General features: G+C 41.8%; 1 protein-coding gene across 13 annotated transcripts in view; it reads right to left on the reverse strand.

The window, feature by feature from the left end:
• LOC139775650 (uncharacterized) overlaps positions 1-18052 on the reverse strand; it is a 131255-nt gene that overhangs the window by 45729 nt on the left and 67474 nt on the right. For 10 of the 13 annotated variants that reach the window (XR_011718898.1, XR_011718897.1, XR_011718893.1 and 7 more), the window contains one exon: positions 3427-3607. The exons of the other annotated variants lie outside the window; for them this stretch is intronic. Coding sequence is in view for 4 of the 10 variants with exons in the window: in XM_071711839.1 (XP_071567940.1) it covers positions 3427-3607 (181 nt within the window). In the remaining 6 variants the exon portion in view is untranslated. The remainder of the gene's footprint in view (positions 1-3426; positions 3608-18052) is intronic. 13 annotated transcript variants of the gene reach the window in all.

Genomic DNA, 18052 nt, shown 5'->3' on the forward strand with positions numbered 1-18052 from the left:
GAGAGCGAGATGGAAGGCGCGATTGATGCAATCGTTGCGTTATCGCCGCATTATTGCGTTCGACAAGTTTACACGTCGTTTCGCCTAAATCGCAACAAACTGTCCGTCTATCTATCTGGCACATCTCACGCGGTAATGCTGGCGCTGCGAGCCGTGCGAGGGTACGTGTACCTCCTCCGCGTGCGGGGCCCTAATTGAAGGTTTGCCTCCACGCGGATATCGCGGTCATTTACAATTTAAATGGCGTCTCCTTTATTCATCGACCGTCAGGCCTCGTGGTTCCCCGAGCAGCTATCCGATTCCTCGAGAGAGCGAGCGGCGCCCTTCCGAGCGCGAGGTCGACCGAAAACGCAAGAGCGCGAAATAAAAAACCCCCCCATAGCATTTCCAGGAGGGTGGGCGGGAGAGAGGGCGGACGCGCGGGCACCGGAAATTCTCGAGTGCCACGATTGTTCGGTCTCGGTCGGAAACCCCCGGCACCGGCCGAAATCGAGTGCGCCCCCTCCGGTTTGAATACTCTCGATAATCTCGATCAACTTTCGAGCACGCGCGACTGCGCCCGATGCGTTTTTAATCCCTTAACGCGCGTATTTTTTTTTCCCCCCAGGCTAAGAGAGCTGAAATTGTTAAAAAATAGTTTCTACCTCGCCGCAATACGGACATGCTAGCGTCAGCTTTTCAATTCGACCGCGAGTTTTCGGTGCCGTAAGATTCGATTGGCTAAAACTGTTCGATAGCCGAACAATTTCGAGTACTGGAAAGACTATACGCTTGCGTCAGTCTGTCGAGGATACTCGAACTCGACGCGAACACTCTTGAAGGGAAGAACTCGGATCCAACGCGACTCGCGCGCTTTGTCGGTTACACGCATCCGTATAAAAATGCAAAATAACGAAACACGACGGGTGCAAAAAAAAAAACTGGAGATACGCGGAAGCGATAGGGAGAAATGTCGAGATGGAGACACGTGGAGGAGTGGGAGGATGAGGACAAAGAAACGGGGAAGCGAAAAAGACAGGGGGGGAGAGCAAGTGCTCTTGGACGTGAGTTGGAAAGATGGATATTCTTTATGAAAGGATTTGAGGGACGAGCAAGGAGGGCTCCTCGGCTTGTCCTTAAACCATGAAAAAGCCTCAAGTCCGAAAGTTAAAGCCTGAGTTCGCGAAAATGAAGATCCGACCGAAGTGGCCTTGTCGCGAGGGATTTCCGCGTTTTTGTCGCCATGCCTTTCCGTACTTTATCCTCGCGATTAATCAACGAGTTGCGAGCGATTGTGATAGTTATTTGCGTATCATAAAATTTAATATCTAATCTAAAGCGCTCTAATCTTCTCACGTATTTTTGTATTCTAACTTCTAACACACGTTTCTCATCTGATTTCATTTTGTATTGCGAAATAATAAAATACATGAATTTATACCAATATTTCTTTGTAAGTTATTTATCCTGTCAATTGCTGTCAGACTCTTTTCGACCCTCCCCCCTTCCCTGATTCCTCAAACACCTGCATGCAATTTTGAATCTAGGAGGTAAGACGATCTAGGAGGTAAGACGAAAATCATTCATGGCGACTCGAAAATTGACGTGATAAATTCAGGTTTGTACCGACACGACGGACGGACGGAAGTTAACTTCTCGGCAACTTTTTGCTCTCTCGCCTTTCCACGAGCTTTACGATGTCCCGCGGACGAAATCCTCGCCTCCCCGTCGCGGCTATGAAAATTGGATTTATTCGAGGATCGATAAACAGTCTCATAAATCTGTCCATTATCGTCCCGTAAAGTTCTCCATGCGAACCGCGGGATCTGTCATGCACGCAGACCGTGCATGTCTATCTGCGATGCGCTGTACGCGGTGTCCTAAAACCGTCGATCTTAACTTTAATGACAAGCTCTTTAGCTAACTCGTAGCGTCGATCTCACAAAATCAGAAATTTTCGTCTCAACTAAATTTCATATAAAATCCTACTTCTCAGTTTATTTCAAGAAAATTAAAAAAAATATTTCTTGTTCATAATTTAGTTATAAAGATATTGGAAATTTAAAAAATTACGATAAATAATCTGCCTCGACATTTTTTAATCAAAAAAAGAAAAAATTTTAATGTAAAAAAAGTTGTCATTAAAATCAAGGACGGTAATTGTGAACACCCTCTATACAACGTTCTTCTTCGTCAGGGAGGAGGCATCATGTACTGAGGAATTGCTTGAGAAAAGGCTAGGAGGATCGAGAACTCGAGACGGAATTAACGTGGCATCAAATGCTGAGAAGATTCTCGACACCGTTTATATGCTTCCTTTCGCTTCATATCGACGGCACGAAAAGTCGTCTTCAGATCTAACCCTTTAGACCCCTACGTTTGGCGCGGTATAAAGAGTACTATCGACATTTCGCATAAAAGTGTCAAATTCGATGATTTCCTTTATACGTGAAACGTTATCAATCGTTAGCTATTAGTTTTCATTCTAAACTTAGCAATTAAACACTTATTCTATAAAATTTGTTAAATCTAATGTAATTTGTTCCCAAAATTTTGATCTTATCGTTTATTATTATGCAATTATTTATTGTTGATCTTTTAATATTCATGCGTTTAAGGTTGCCTTCTATAAAGTTTTTCTATAGGGTAATATTATTATCAGAATGGCTATTATTATCAGATAAGTATTACGAGAAACAAAGGCACGTTTATAATGGTGTTTAATTAACGAAATTCTTTATCAACGCTTTTTTGTAGCAACATGCTGAATGAATACGTTGTAGCGAAGATAAAAGTTGAAAGCCTGAAAGTTTGGAAGTTACGATCGATAAGACGGTATTCTGCCGCGGCGTAAAATTAACCGAGTAAGTTGCAAATCGTAACTTAAAAAGTAATTAAATTGAAGTAGTACAAACGAAATGAAGAAATAAATGTTATCATAATAGATATAACCCAAATACGAGAAATATACTTTCAATTTACTATCAGTGCTCTTCATCCTGCTATTTCAATCCGAATGATGCCGTTACTGTATTTGTAATTTATTGATTGCAAGTGTTTCAATTAGAGTTGAATTGGCACCATTACCGTGCCATTCAAATTCGCCGACTGTCAGTCAACTGTTCGTGTTTTTTCTGCCGTAATAAAAAGTTATTTGAACGTGTTGCAATATTACGCGAATCATATTGTTAAATACATTTCAATCCTGATGAGAGTTAGCGGAATTTCGTGTGAAAGCGACGTGAATGAGGGTGAATATACCGCCGATGATGCACGGTAATCCTAGATTTTATTTGCAAATAAAATAGAATCAATCCTACGAAGCTTACTTTATCCGCGCGAGAATAGTACGGCAAATATTTGTTATTAAACGATAATACAAAGAATAGATTTGGCTAGCAGCGCGCGCGCGGCGCAGCGAAGCTTTAAAAAATTCGAACATCTCACCAGGAAGTCGGTGAAGTGACGATGCGCGAACGTCTTCATAACGGAAGCGGAGGCTGAGGGGACGCCGGTTGGCGAGGATGGCTGACGGAGGATGTACAGAGAAAATCTCGGCGGAAATCCTTCTCGTCTAAGCCGAGACCGGCTCCAGAATCCAGAATTCTCAATTCCGCGGCGGAGTGTGCTGAAAGAAGCATGAGTCGAACGTTAATTTGGTGTCTGCGCCCGACGCATCGGCTCTTTTTCCTTGCCCTTTCCTCTTTCCGTCTCCCTTGTCTCCTCCTTTCTCATTCATTCACCATTTCCTCTCTCTCTCTTGCTCTCCGACTTTCTCCGTTACAGTCGCGACGTGGACCAAGTGCATTAAAATAAATTAATTTTCATGAGATTTTCCCGTAGCGAATGGCCGTTACGGGGCTTAAAATAATAATTCAACGAGCCGCGTGGACGGAATTTGCATTTTGACGGCGCGGCACGCTTCTACGAGATGCCGGCGAGAGCTAACTCGCTCGACGAAGGGATGAAACCAGTGGCGGATAACCCGGTTTAGGATCTTACAATATACAGAAGTCTCACACGATATACACACACATTACATGTATAAGTTTACCCACACAAATATGGATATTATATCAATAATGCAGAAACAGATTTTTTTAATAAACCAATTCTTAAATAAAATTTACTTGTTAACAATTTTTTTTATAATAGACTTCTTAAATCATAAATTCTTCGAGAATACAACTTCAGAGACATTTAATTTAATCGTTAAAACAATTGTTAAAGCAGCAATGTGTCGAGGAAAAAGATACTCCAAAATTTGAGATTACAAAATTCGTCCTTTCATTTCTTAGAAATTTGATTTGCTTTCTTGGTTTTCCTGCGAATGACGCAAAATATATTAAGGCCTCAGAAAGCTTTCATCCGCTACTGAATGTGTGCAGACGCGAGAAAGAGAAGAAAAGAAAGAAAGAGAGAGAGAGAGAGAGAGAGAGAAAGAGAGAACGGGACCAGAAAGGCGAGAAGATCGTGGTTCGAGAAATGGGAAGGAAAGAAGAGAGTCGGAGGAAGAGACGCAACGAGATTCTGGCAAACGCATTTGTTTTCGCTACGTGGCTACACCGTGACGTGACGATGGAAGTGATAGGCATCCCGCGGATGTCACAGTGTAACAATAGTGTATGTGCATGCAGCCGCACATACACACGTTGTTACACGTGTGCGCAATACAGGTAATACGTAGTGTGATGTTGTGTCGGGTCCTTTTTGCTGCGCTATATGACGAAAATGGACTTGGTGCACAGATATGGTTTGCGAAAATGTAGCCCCCTTTGTTGACGTGGATTCTTGTCAAGAAAGTTGCTAAATTCAAATGGCACTAACTGGAGCTTTAGAGCAACAGAGTTGTTTTTTTATATGTACATTTTTTTGTGAAATATGTATAAAAATTGTTAGAACGAACACTTTTTTGTGAAAGTGATATTAAAATGCAGAATACCAGGTATGGCGTAAAAACATTAAAAGACGGTCAATACAATACCGAATATAAGTTTAACAAGAGTGACATATTAAATAATTTATCGATATACAATATAAATATGATTGTTAAAAATAGTCATGATTTTAGCCATATAATTATATGCAACAAGACAAGTCTTTGCAATTCTTTAGAGAATCTCTGAGAGATTATTTCGGATGTAACGTAATGTAAAGCTATGCGCTCGCAATGAAAAATAAACTTTGCGACCTTTCAAAAGGTATCCCGGCATTCTTTATGAACGGCGAAACGAATCGTTTTCGTAGCGCAACCGGAGGATGCCAGCCATACGTATTCTTCCTCAGAGACGACAGTTATCAGACAGAAAACAAAGGAAGCGTAACGATGAATAAAAAGAAACCTTTATCCGCCCGACGTCTCCAATCCCTCGATACTCGGCAGAAGCAATTATACGCAGCTGGCGCGGTTGCGACGTCGAATCGATCGAGCTCGATTCGGACGATCCTATGAATGCCGAATAAAATCGACCGGAGACTAGCGACGGGGTCACCACGATATCTCAATATACCAGATAGCGTCAGTACTTTCCTCTCGTTATTTTGACATTAATTGACATTTCGAATCAATTGACCCATCGTCTCTCGATACCAGAAAAAGACGGTATATTTCTTAAATGCGCATCAATATTCACGGGATAGGAATTCCTCTTTGTATTTAAATATATCGCTCGAGATTTCTGATTAAATCGTGAACTAGTCAGTTGTGTAAATCGATATAATACGTCAATGATAGTTATAAATCAAGATTAATCCGTACTATTTAAAAAAAAATAAGTTTATCGTTGCACGTCAGAGAGCGCAATAAGCGGTATTACCCACGGAATACAGAGGCATGCTCGAGATAGTTACGCGAGGAGAATCAGCATCGGGGATCAACGGCGCCCAGAGAATCTCGCGTTTCCCCGCGATTCGACACGCTCGTTTTCCTCCACGGGCACGACCCAGTTCGCGAAAGGGGAGTCACGACTAGTTACCATCCACGTATCTCTACGTGCTGTGCTGTGTGCGCCTATGAAAATCCTCTCCTCCTTCCCCTGTTACCGCCATAATCGCGAAGAATGCGATCCGCGAACGTGTTTTGCGCTTAGCGTCACGATGCATCGTACATATGCAAGTCCGCGGGGAGGCAGGAACGAGGGGGGGGGGGAGATCGAGGCAGGATGCTGTAAGGCACCCCCGGAGAGTCAACGGCGCGACATTAGAGGATGGAAGTTTCGCAATTTGTCCTCGGCGCAGCGCGGTACTCTCAAAATGCCCGAGTGGAGCAATCAGCCTCCGCTATCCTGGGAGTAAGACGTACATTTCTTTCCTTTGTCCCGGACACAAGGCGGACACACGGCGGAGAAAACCGACGGAATTTATCCCGGCCGTGCCGCCGCTGGCGCGCGGCCGGCCGATCGTCTCTCGTAAGTGAAGCTCCGCTAGCCGGCCCGTAATTTGTACCGGCTCGATACTTTCGTATGCAAATCGTGGGACAATAAGGTAGCGTTTCTGCTCGCTGTGCTCACGACAAAGTTCGCGAGCGAGTTGCGCGGTGCGTTCCGCCGCGCTTGCTGTTCTATTTCTTCTCGATTGCACCACCGTTATTACCGTTGTTTGCCTTCCTGATCGCATTACCGCATGAGAATAATGAAATAAGAGAGGAAAAAATAGGTAACGCAAACGAAAAAATTGGTACGAAGAGACGTATACGATCGCACGCGTGTTCTCGATAACGTAAAAATGTATCGTATGTTACGCTTTGCTGCACGCGGAATTTATCCAAATAGAAAAGAATGCACATAGTATCGTTGATCGGATCTTCAAGGTTATCCGAACGCTCTTGGAATGTTCCTGTCGTTGGAAATGCAGTAAGCCTCTAAGGTCTACAACAACTTCCAAGCTTTTAAATCTTCCAAGAGATCTTCGAAACTTTTAGTATTTTCAAGATCTTCGCAACTTTGCGGGATATTCAAGACCGCTGCGAGGTATTTGAACAATCCTTCAGTGACGTGACATTTCTTATCATAACTTTAAAAGTGTTGACACTTATCACGTTATGTGATAACGATTTAACTCGATCAAAAAGTTATCCCTTCTATTAAGTAAACGTTCCACATGCAAGTGTGTTATATAAATTACTGGAGAAATATCAATTATGTTCATTATGTTATTATTTGCTTTCTCGCCCTATTCTTTGCTCTGCATAGTAAAAGGAACAGTGCGTACGTCTTTAACAAGAGAAAAGATGGGATAAGATATTACAATACGCTCCGAGGTCATGCCTCGACTCGACGTCGCGAAATCGATCGAGTAGCCAGCTTCCGAGAGCGCGTCTGGTCCAAATATTTGCGGGAGCCGTTCGTGCGGTAGGAACCCATTGCACTTCCGGCGGAGCGTGTAAAGCGAGACGCTTGCGAGGGGAGGCCAAGCGCGACGCAGCCAGCTAAGATTTTCCAAGTTAAAAGGTTACATCGCAACACACACCGCCCGGCCGACGCTGTATGCCTTATGGATTAATCCGGGGAGGGTCACCGTTTGACTTTTGGCAATATTTAGACACCGTGGCAGTTTAATGGATCCGCGAGAAATGTGTTTGTTCATATGCAGCGAGACATGATCGATTCGATATCACTATGCAATTTCGAAGCGTTAGCTTGCCTGAATTCAAATGTCACTTGGTGTTTTAAACATTTTTAAACATTTATCCGTTGCAAACAAAAAAGTATAACTAAATCATAAATGCTGCTGTACAAGTGTATGTACAATTAAATAAAACTTTTCTGAAGAAAGGAAGATGTTATGATTTTTATTTCTCCTTTCTCAAAATTCCTCAAGCTATATACATATGTATATGTTACAAGTATAACAACTTCAGCATACACATTTTTCAAAAATATAAAGATTCTGTGAGGAATATAAAGACATGAAATGGTGTGAAATAATATTCGTGAGTTTTCACTGCCGCGCTTCTCCTATAAGCAGGATATATGCGGCAGATTTCTCTGACGTGGAAATTGCATTAATACGATATTTCACGTGCCATATTTCAATGTTGCAACGTCCTTTTCTTTGTTTCGCAAATTATTACAGATAAGTACGAACAAAAGATAAATTATTCTTTCAAAATTTGTTTATCTTCTTGTAATTAAGAAACGTTAGGAGCTATTCGACGTAATAGTCTGTGTTAAATAAACAAGTAAAAATACTCGATATTTTTCTGAAACATCAGCGATGTAATCTTTTTCTCTATTAAAGCATGAAAGTTTTCGTTTGGTTTTCGCGAAGAATGATTGATTACTTCTCGATACTTGTAGTCGGGCACAAAAATGTTGAAATTAATCGTAATTTGATCACACACAATGAATCCTATGTAGCTCCTATTTTCGGTAATATACCTAACAGCTTTACTTTAAACTCCATTTACGCACATGTGAATTTAAAATATAATTCTTTCAAGAAAAAAAATCTTATTTCAAATATTTTCACATTTTCTATTAAATCTATATTGTTATAATAAACTTATAAACAAAGAGGAATTAAAAAAGTTACCTTTTATTTGGAATATAAAAAGACTACTCCTAAAGAAATTAATGTTTAATAAAATGAACCGGCTTCTCGAAAGATTAATGAAAGGACTAGAATATGATAATACGCTTTTAATTATTGCATTTGCATGCTGTTCCGAGCTTAATGCCGTTTGGCGCGGCAGAGAAACATGCGAGATCCTCATAAAGGATTTTTACCAACAGGCGCGAATAGATTTAGGATGCTCTCATTTAAATGGATTTCACTGTACATCGAAAGTTTTATGACGCGTATCAACCAATTCTTCCACCTCGGCATCTTTCGAAAATGTTTATCGCGAAGTTATTCCGAGGATGGAACAAACGGCCCAACATAAGCAAACTTTGCAGCGAAACAGCAGCTGATGCTGACTTTAGCTGTTGCTGTTAACCTTCCGCGGATTAATCCGGCGATGCCGTTTGTGCGGCTGAGACATTGTAGGAAGAAAGCTTCCTCCGACAAACATGTCTTGGGTGCAGTTTTAGAAGATGACCGATTTTTATAAAAGCCAAGAAATACAAGATACCCTCGCTCTTGATAAATTTTACAAGATTTATTGGTTTTTTAAAAAATAAAAATCTATATTTTTCTCAACTTTGACCCTGAAATTCGCGAACATTTTACGAAAGAGAAAAATATGAGAAAAGAGTATTTCCTCACTTGACGTTATCTTAGAAGAAGAAAGAGGATATATAAATATTTCTCGTGAATATCCATCGGACACGAAATTTATGGATTTTATTGTATTTTCATGTCGCACCTCTTTTTTTTACGACGCGATCGTTGCGCGAAGCTGCAATTTATGGTATTTGATAATTTTTTCGTGACTGCAGATAACGGCTTAAAGTGAAAAACTCATTTTTTTAACGACTAGGGAGTCGTGGACAATTTATTTATACATATATCTATCCGAGTTTCCGACACAATTTTTTATTTAAACATTTTAACTGTGACGCTCTTGTACACTATTCATACCGATCTCTGTTGGGGGAGAAATTAATTACTATTAAATATTCAATTGATAATGATAGAATATCCAACGCAACAATTAATTTAAACATAAATCATAATCAGTATTATTAATCGCATTAATTCCGCTAAATTACCTTTGAATACTCTTCATGAGCTGTCGGTTTCGTCACTGAAAAATCACCGCAATTTTCGCGATTCTATTCGAGAGTCTACCGTCATCCCACATTTTTACACACAGACGATCAAGCGATAATTTAAAATCACTTTATCAGTCTTGCCTTCTACATTGACCGCTGTTACACGGCGCCGTTAATCGGGTTTAATAACATCGGTAGTTCTTAGACTAGCCAATCACACTCATTCTTCAGAAGAAGGGAATAGCTGTGATTTGCCAGCCTAAGAACTACCGATGTTATTAAACCCGACGTGTAACAGCGGTCATTGATTTTGTTTTCACTCGCGCAGGGGGAAAAGGTCGTATTTACGGATAGGATAGATGAAATATGCAGAACTGGCCGGATGTTTTTGGTCGCGACAGCAGCTACTACATTCTTATGCGGCTCACGGGCAGGGATTTGTATACACTCGACTCCGAGTACCGAACATATGGCCCTTTATCTAGGGCTTTATCTAGGGAAACTATACACCGTCCTTTGGGGTATGCGGTATGCACAGCTTAAAGAGAATACTTCGGAATAGTTTCACATAGAACGACGTTTTACAATGTTACCGTCGTTTACGTTATTCACGCTACGCGCTACCGGTTTCGATATGCCGCGCGCAGTTATAAAACGCTGCGCGTATTCATTCTTTTGTCGCTATTGTTATCTCCCATTGAAAGCACTGGTAGAGCTAGTTTTTACCGAAAAACGTATAACAACGCGCAATGCAAAAGCTCTTTAAAGGAGGAAATTCTGTTTTTCTCACACTGTAGCATATTAATAATGTGCAGTTTTCCTCTGTTTTGTAATACCTCATTTTATCTCATCGCACAGGAAATATATTGTCATTTCTATTTATACCGCGCTAAATATATCTTAAGCGAAATGAATAAGATATACTCATTACACTTCTAATCTCAAACAACGCAACATTCAAACGTCAACGTCCAACGTGGCAGAAACATGTCTTATCCATTAACGATTATAAATGCTGAAACCAGCGTTGTTTCCGGCGCTTACCGCGCTCATATTCTAATGGTAGATTAAGTCAACGTGTATCACGAACGACGTACTGTAATGTCCGCGCGGTATACATAATATGTAGACGCTGTAGTTCACAGCGAGCGCGCGCGCGCGCGCCCGCGCACCGAACGGACACGATATACACCTGCGAAATGTACGTAGCTTACATTTTAGCCGGCGCGTAAGCCTTATGTTTGCATCTAAATGTAAACTTAGTTTGCATAATCTCATCCAGCGGTGGTACACGTGTTCGTACTTTTAATTTTGCAAATACCGTACGCGGCTTACACGCCTCTCCTACGACCGCGACGGTAGAGAGAACTCGGCCGACGCGCCGTAATAAACACTTTCCTCCCCGGCGCTGTATATCCTTTCCCCGCCCGCATAAATATTTCAATTGGATTTCGTTTTAATTAACTCTAAAATTGCACGGCGGAAAAACCCCGCGCATGCGACGTGACGGCGAGAAACTTATCCCCGCGTAATACTTGCACTTCCAGCCGGGGTCCATCACGCGAGGCAGGACGAATATTCGTACGAACTCTGCTGGTTACCAATATTGATTCAAGAGAAAATACATTTTACAAAGATATATTGGAATAAGTCTATTATTTTAAGCCTAACTTGTGGTTAATAATTATTTTATCTTTTATTCCATGAAGGAGATTACGTAATTTTGCGTGCCGGATAATGCAGTTACTGATTATGTAATAACAAACTGCTCAGAATTGTTAAAAATATAACAAAAAGAGAGAGGACAAAAATTGAAAGATGGGAACATGCTCTTTGTAACCGCGAACGGATATATGGAAACATATATAATGGATATAGAATCGTGGTCGTCGTATCTTTAGGCGAATTGTCTCTGAAAATTCTCTTTAAGATAAAGAGGAGATGTCTTGAGCTTCTTACTTGGCTTTTCTTTTTCGCTGTTAGTATGAAACTTCACGTTTGGGCACCGACATCTGGTACGACGATGGTATTCCAGTATCGAAACCAGTGTATCCATAAGTCTTACGGAAAGTTGGCAGGCTTTACCGCGATTCCCTTCGTCGTAATTTCCCATCTATTATTTATTTGTCTTCCTCCTTGCTTCTGAATCTTTTATCTTGAAGGCAATCTCGCTGAAATCGTGTGCATGTAACAGCAGCACTATGTTTAGATTGTCTGGTTTTTAGGCAATTTTAAGATAGTTTTCTCGGATTCTCTTTTCTCTTTATTCTAGCAAGAATAATGTTTCGCTAAACTCGATAAACTTTATTAAGCTTTTAATCCCATTTTCGTTGAGCTTGAGCATCTCCGAAAAATTTTTTCGATTGCTTTTTAACACGTGCAAGTGTTAAATATTTCCAGCAAAGCTGAGAGCTTTCCAACAACGCTAAACCGTATTTTAAATGACACTCCACATTAATCACAACTCAAGAGAGGATAAAATCCACCATTCAGTAGTCGATAATGTTTCGTGTGATGTAAAATCCGCATCATTAACACTCAAGCGCGCTTCAATTAGCCCGCCATAAATTACCGCCGGCGGGATAAAGGATGGGGGACATTAACAACGTTTTTCGACGGATGCGGTCGTCGTATTTCTTCGGGCCAGCGACCGTAACCGGGCTAGTCGTTCCTGTAACGTCCTGTACAGAAGCAGGACTTTAACCGAGATAGTCGTAACCAAAATTCTAGAAACGATAAATTTCAGATATACGAGATAAATTACATGCGGGTAGAAGGTCCAACAATTTCCAACAATTTAAAATAAATTCTTCGAATATGGGGGACGATGTGTGATCTATAATAGTACTTTTCTTTCATTTTAGGTTACTATTTATTTTTTAGATAATCATGTTATTTTTGAAATACTTTTTCAATCTAAAATTCTCAGATATCAATAATAGTCTTCAAATCGAATTATCGAACATTTGTTGGATAATGACGAGACAAATTGGATAAAATGTAGAAAGGACGAGGAAAGAGTGTCACTACAGCAATACGCCTCGGGCAGGATGCCTGATGGTCATCACAGCCCTATGTATAGGCGTATACATCTCTCCCTCGTCTTCCGAGTTTCACCATCTATCTTTACCGGGAATAATACTCTCTCTCGGGAGAATAGTCGATACGAGAACTAGGTTTTCGGCTTCGGAAAATCGATCACGACGCAGGGTATCGCGACGCGACGCGACGCGACGCGACGCGACGCGACGCGACGCGACGCGCCCCGCACCGGGCCGCGCGGAACTCAGAAGCGGATCGGTAAAATTTTGGCCGTGCGTCAATCGGCTCCCGATTTAGACTTCGCTTGTGAAACGCCGGCTAAATCCATCTCGAATCGAAATGTTTTGATGGCGGACTGGTTGCGCATATAATGTTTTGCTTTTGATAAATCCATCTGGCCGTGACGGCTACCGCGACGGCTTTCGCGAGCGTGCCTGAAAATCATTGCCGAACGCTGTTTTATGCCGGGCTATTTCGCGCTCAACAGCCGGGTTGCGACCGTGTGATTTATCATCGAAACATCGTTCCTCGGGATTTCCGCCTGTCGAGATTTCGTAATATCACTCAATTCAACGGTTCTCCACACGGTTTTGACAGAAACAACGGTACTTATATATTTTCCAACAAATCTACATTATCTACAATCTATCGATTTTTTAAGCTCAGAATAAATCTTACGCGATTATATTTAACGTAAAGTATTTTTTCATAGTGAGTCAAAGAAGTGACAACGCTATTCGACTGACGCAGTCAATAAGACTCGAAAATAAAAGCTCATAAATATCCTATAGGCAGGTAAAGGCCGTGTAAATCTATAGCTCTATGGTATTAATAATGAAATGTCTCGTGGCGCTTTATTGCGACACCTGATTCAATTCTCTTTCTCTTGACTACCCGCCGTTGTAAATCGCGATAAAGCACCCCGTACGAAATGCAATAATTTCAATCTTGTTGGCTGAGCGAGGTTCTCGCGGCGTGTAACATCCGCCGCGATCGTTCGCGAAAGTCGTCGGATTAACCGGAAATTTCGCATAACGGCGGTATAACTATGCGAGGCCGCCGCGCGAAGATGGTTACTAGTAATTGCAGTTCGGAGTCGTTGAATGTGCGTATCGAGTCTGCAGCTAACCGCGTTGCATGGCATCGCTTTCCTCCGCAGATAAGCGGCGGAAACTTCGACGCGCATAGCGGTGTCCCGTAAGCCACGATCCGCCATCATATTGAACTACTTTTGCCGAGGCAAACTTCGCAGTGTAATAAAAGAAAGGTCTCCTCGAGCAATTAGCGCTTGAAAAAAGATTAATTGAGGACTTTTATTATAAGAACTACGAGAGAAATTTATTTTTCTTAATGATTAAGAAGAAAAGAAGGTATAATTATTATCGGTATTATCGGATTACAATTTTATTTATAAGGTCAACTTTTATTTCTGTTCAAAATACTTGTTACAATTACAGAACAATTGTGAATTATAATAAATTTATTATAATATAAATTCATTATAATAAATTGATTATAATACAGTTTTATAAAATAAATTATGAAAATTATATGAACTTAATCCGTTATCGTTTCGTACTACTCTGTTTATTTATCATACGTTAGACACATTTGTAAAATCATTTTCCCTGCTGAAGTACGGTTATTCCTGTATGCGGTATATAGCGATGTCTCTACATCATTCTCGGCGTTTCAATTACACACGGTTGTGCGTGTACGCGTACGCGGACGCGTTCGCAGTTGCACGTGCGCGTGCATAAGCTGTCATATCCAGAGAAACTGTTTATTCGATTCGCATCCGAATCGTCACTTGCACGGATTTTCATATCTTCCTTACTAAATAAACCGCCTATATACCCACAATATGTGCTTTACGCGCATTTATATCCGGACTGGGGCTGACACGAGAAAGGAAATGCTACTTTTAATCAGGACCATACGTTTGAGAGAGGGAGAGGAAAAAAAAGAGATATAGCAGTGCCAAAGAAAATACTGATTCGACGGTAAAACCTTTGAAAGTTTAGTCAGTCAACTAACTCACCAAGCTTTACGATTCCTTCGTAAGATCTATAGATATTCCTTTTTTTTTCCAGAAACGATAAGCAGTGACGATATTTCCTCTTCTCTCGGAAACTTTGAATCAATGACGATGCATCACGCGAGATCGCCGAAGCGATATAAAAAGCAGATGTTAGTTTCCGAGCGAGAGTCCGTGTGTGTTTAAAAAACAAGTGGAGGCGGGTTTACGGGGCGCGCGCGCAGCGCAGCACCAATTGCGGACAAATATAAACTTTCCAGCTGCAATAGGTTCGCCAGATTGCGTACACGTGAGAATCAGAAAGCTATTCCCGTACGGCGATGTATACATAAATAGAAAAGGGCGGTGTTGCGGCGCAAATGTACAAGCGATATGCAGCGCACGCCGGTAATGCCCCGGCAAGCGCGAGTGGTAATTTTGAAAATGCCTGTCGTTATTAGCGGAATTTCGGAGGAAGTTATGCGTACACGTATGCATTAACATTGATTGCACTGTTGATATTGCGTTTCGGAACGATGCATTCTGCGCGTTATTCCATCGCGCGGTAAAGCGCCGAAATCTTTTTAACGTAATTTCCACAGCATTGCGGCGTGACTTAATAACGTTTCAATTTGCGGAGTTTAACTGTAACTTTTCTCTTGACGTGTAAGTCAATCCAGGGAACGTTGACTTTCCTGGTCTAAATTAAGAAAATGAGCCTGTTATCGATATGTAAAATTTGCCTTATTAGATGAAAAATAATAAATCGCGCAATTCTCTTATCACACTTTTAACTAAACTCGTATAACGTTCGATTTGTTTTATCGGAGTAACTCCGCAATTTTTGCGAAGGGTAGCGGAGAGATAGCCGAAAATCGTGATTTAACACAATATATTTCAGTTGCCCGAGACTGTCAGAAATATTGTCCGATGAAAAGATAAACTGCCGCATGCCGTACAAATAATAAGTGGCCGCTGGCCATGTTAGCGCGAGAACGATAGCGTTTGTCCTATATTGTCCCATATGCAAGACGAACGGGCAAATATAATACATGTCCAATTAGTGGCGGAGTGTGGCGCCCGGGGAATAACGAGCTACCGAAGGAAACCGAAAGTTTTCCGGGTCGCGAGGTTGGAAGGAGTAGGGTGGGAGGGGGGGGGGAGAGTAAGGGGATAGAGAGGCACAATGTGCCGTGTCGAAACGTTATTCCCGCGAGAGTCCCCCTGGGAGCTCGCAGACGATAAGGACACAGCCGAGTGGTGGATGGTTACGTGACATTTGAGGATTGACATTAAACCGGGAGGTGGCGGCCGTCGTACGCTGTCGCAGCTCTTACCGACATTTCGCTAATGCCACCGGGACCCGCCTTTAAGGGCGGTTTTTACGAGAAAATCCGGCGGTTTTAGATGGTCGTATTCTCTCTCCTGCCCCCGGCCCTGGGATACGTCTCACCGCACCGGTATAACCGGAGCGCTCGCTCGCGTCCTCGAAAGATGCTGGGAAACGACTCGGCGGAGAAGATATTGCGTCGAGTTTTGCGCCGATGTCTCGCGACTCTGATGTGCATGCCCGCGGAGAAACGCAATTTGTCGGATAAGCGGCGTGATTGAGCGCGTCGCGAGATCAAAACTTCTGACCTTAGACCGGAGCGCAATGCTGAATCTCTCCGCCACGTCGGATAACACAACTCGCGAAACGTTTTCTCTCGCAATTTCGCGAAAAACGCGCTCAGTTTTTAATTTCACTGATAAAGAAAGAAAATTACACACAGACGCAAATATTTGCCACTGCGTATTTTTTTAAAAATTCTAGAACGTCTCGCGTTCTTCTGGAAAAGTCGCATCTCCGAGAAATACGTCTATCCTTGATTAAAAACCTTTAATTAGATCATGTAAGATGAGTTTAATTAACTCTATTCACGCTTATAATATTTCTTATCTTGCGAATTACCAATTAGGGCGAACGGTATGACTTTTATAAATTAATCTTCTTTATTGTAATTTCTGTTAATTTCTAATAAAATGTCAGTATATAAAAAAGGAATTAGATTTCGCAACCGATAATACTGGATTTAATTTTAATACGCAATTATCTATATTATATCCGGATGCATTTACAAACTCGTTTATTGCGACAAGGAACGATCTGAATATAAAGTATTTTTATAGTTACACGTCTGGATCATTTCTTTCCTTCCTGGCAGTTTATGAACTTAATTTATTTCTGTTATCTATGTACATTTCCGCATACTTGAGATGCTACCGTTCTCTCTCCCCCCCCCCTCTCTCTCTCTATCTATCTATCTTTCTCTCTCGAAATACTAATCGCTACGCGATGCAACGCATTGCAACAGAATTGCGAGAAACTTAGCAGTTTATAATAGTTGCCGCGAGGATTTATTGCAAAGCAAAATGTTATTAAATTTAATTAAACTCGAATATAGCAATTACAAATTTCAGGCAGCTTTAACTTAAGGAAATCCGTCGTATTCTGCATTTTTCGTTTAGGAATCCTCTTTTGCAGAATTTAAATCACGTGTACGAAAGTGACATTTTAATGCCTGTCACTATAGAAATTCTAACTTCAATTTTAACGACGGATTCTTCGAATATGAAAACGGTTTTTAATTTTCGATCAACTTTCGCTAGACATTTCCGTCATAGCTAAACGCTCTCTCGCCTCTCTCGCTCGCCATTCTTCGTCAAAGTATATTTACGGCAAGATACTGATGGTATACAAAAAGCTCTTGAAGCCATCGCACGAAAAGTGAACTCGTCCTTGGCTCTACGCGCGTTACGAGCGTCTTAAGCGGTGCTGGCACGAAATTGTGTAAAAATAAGTTCACCGGGGTTAACAATCCGCAGGACTGTATGGCGCTCAGACAACGAGCACGGGTGCTATTACTCTTGTTACGAGCGACAGTAAAACGACCAGCACGACCAAGCGAGAGGCAAGAAGAGGAAGAAATGCCTGGACGTCGTCGTCGTCGTCGTCGTTGTCGTCCTCGTCGTCGGGTAGGAAGAGGGGAGGACAAAAAGCATGCGGCTGCTCGCCGCGCCGATGTCGAAAATTTGTCGAATCGACGAAGAGGAGCGAGCGGAGACGATGAGAAGCCGCGAAAATCGCGCGAGGCATTTTTGAGCGGAACGCTTAAACGGAGAAGAACGTCAACGCTATTTTAAGCTGTTTACAATGCCGGTCTGACACGCACGGCACGGCACGGATCCGCGGTGCGCGTGATCGCCACATTAGACATATGCGGGCGGCGCGGCGGAGCGAATACCGGAAGTGCGCACGTGTCTACTTTGCATTTACTGCTGCGTTTCTGCGTTTCGGGAACAAGAGTTAAGGGGACGG

Source organism: Temnothorax nylanderi, unplaced genomic scaffold, assembly GCF_030848795.1.
Source record: "Temnothorax nylanderi isolate EJ_2023f unplaced genomic scaffold, tnyl_v1.0 TNYL_tig0005_pilon, whole genome shotgun sequence".
In the NCBI taxonomy this organism is placed as follows: domain Eukaryota; kingdom Metazoa; phylum Arthropoda; class Insecta; order Hymenoptera; family Formicidae; genus Temnothorax; species Temnothorax nylanderi.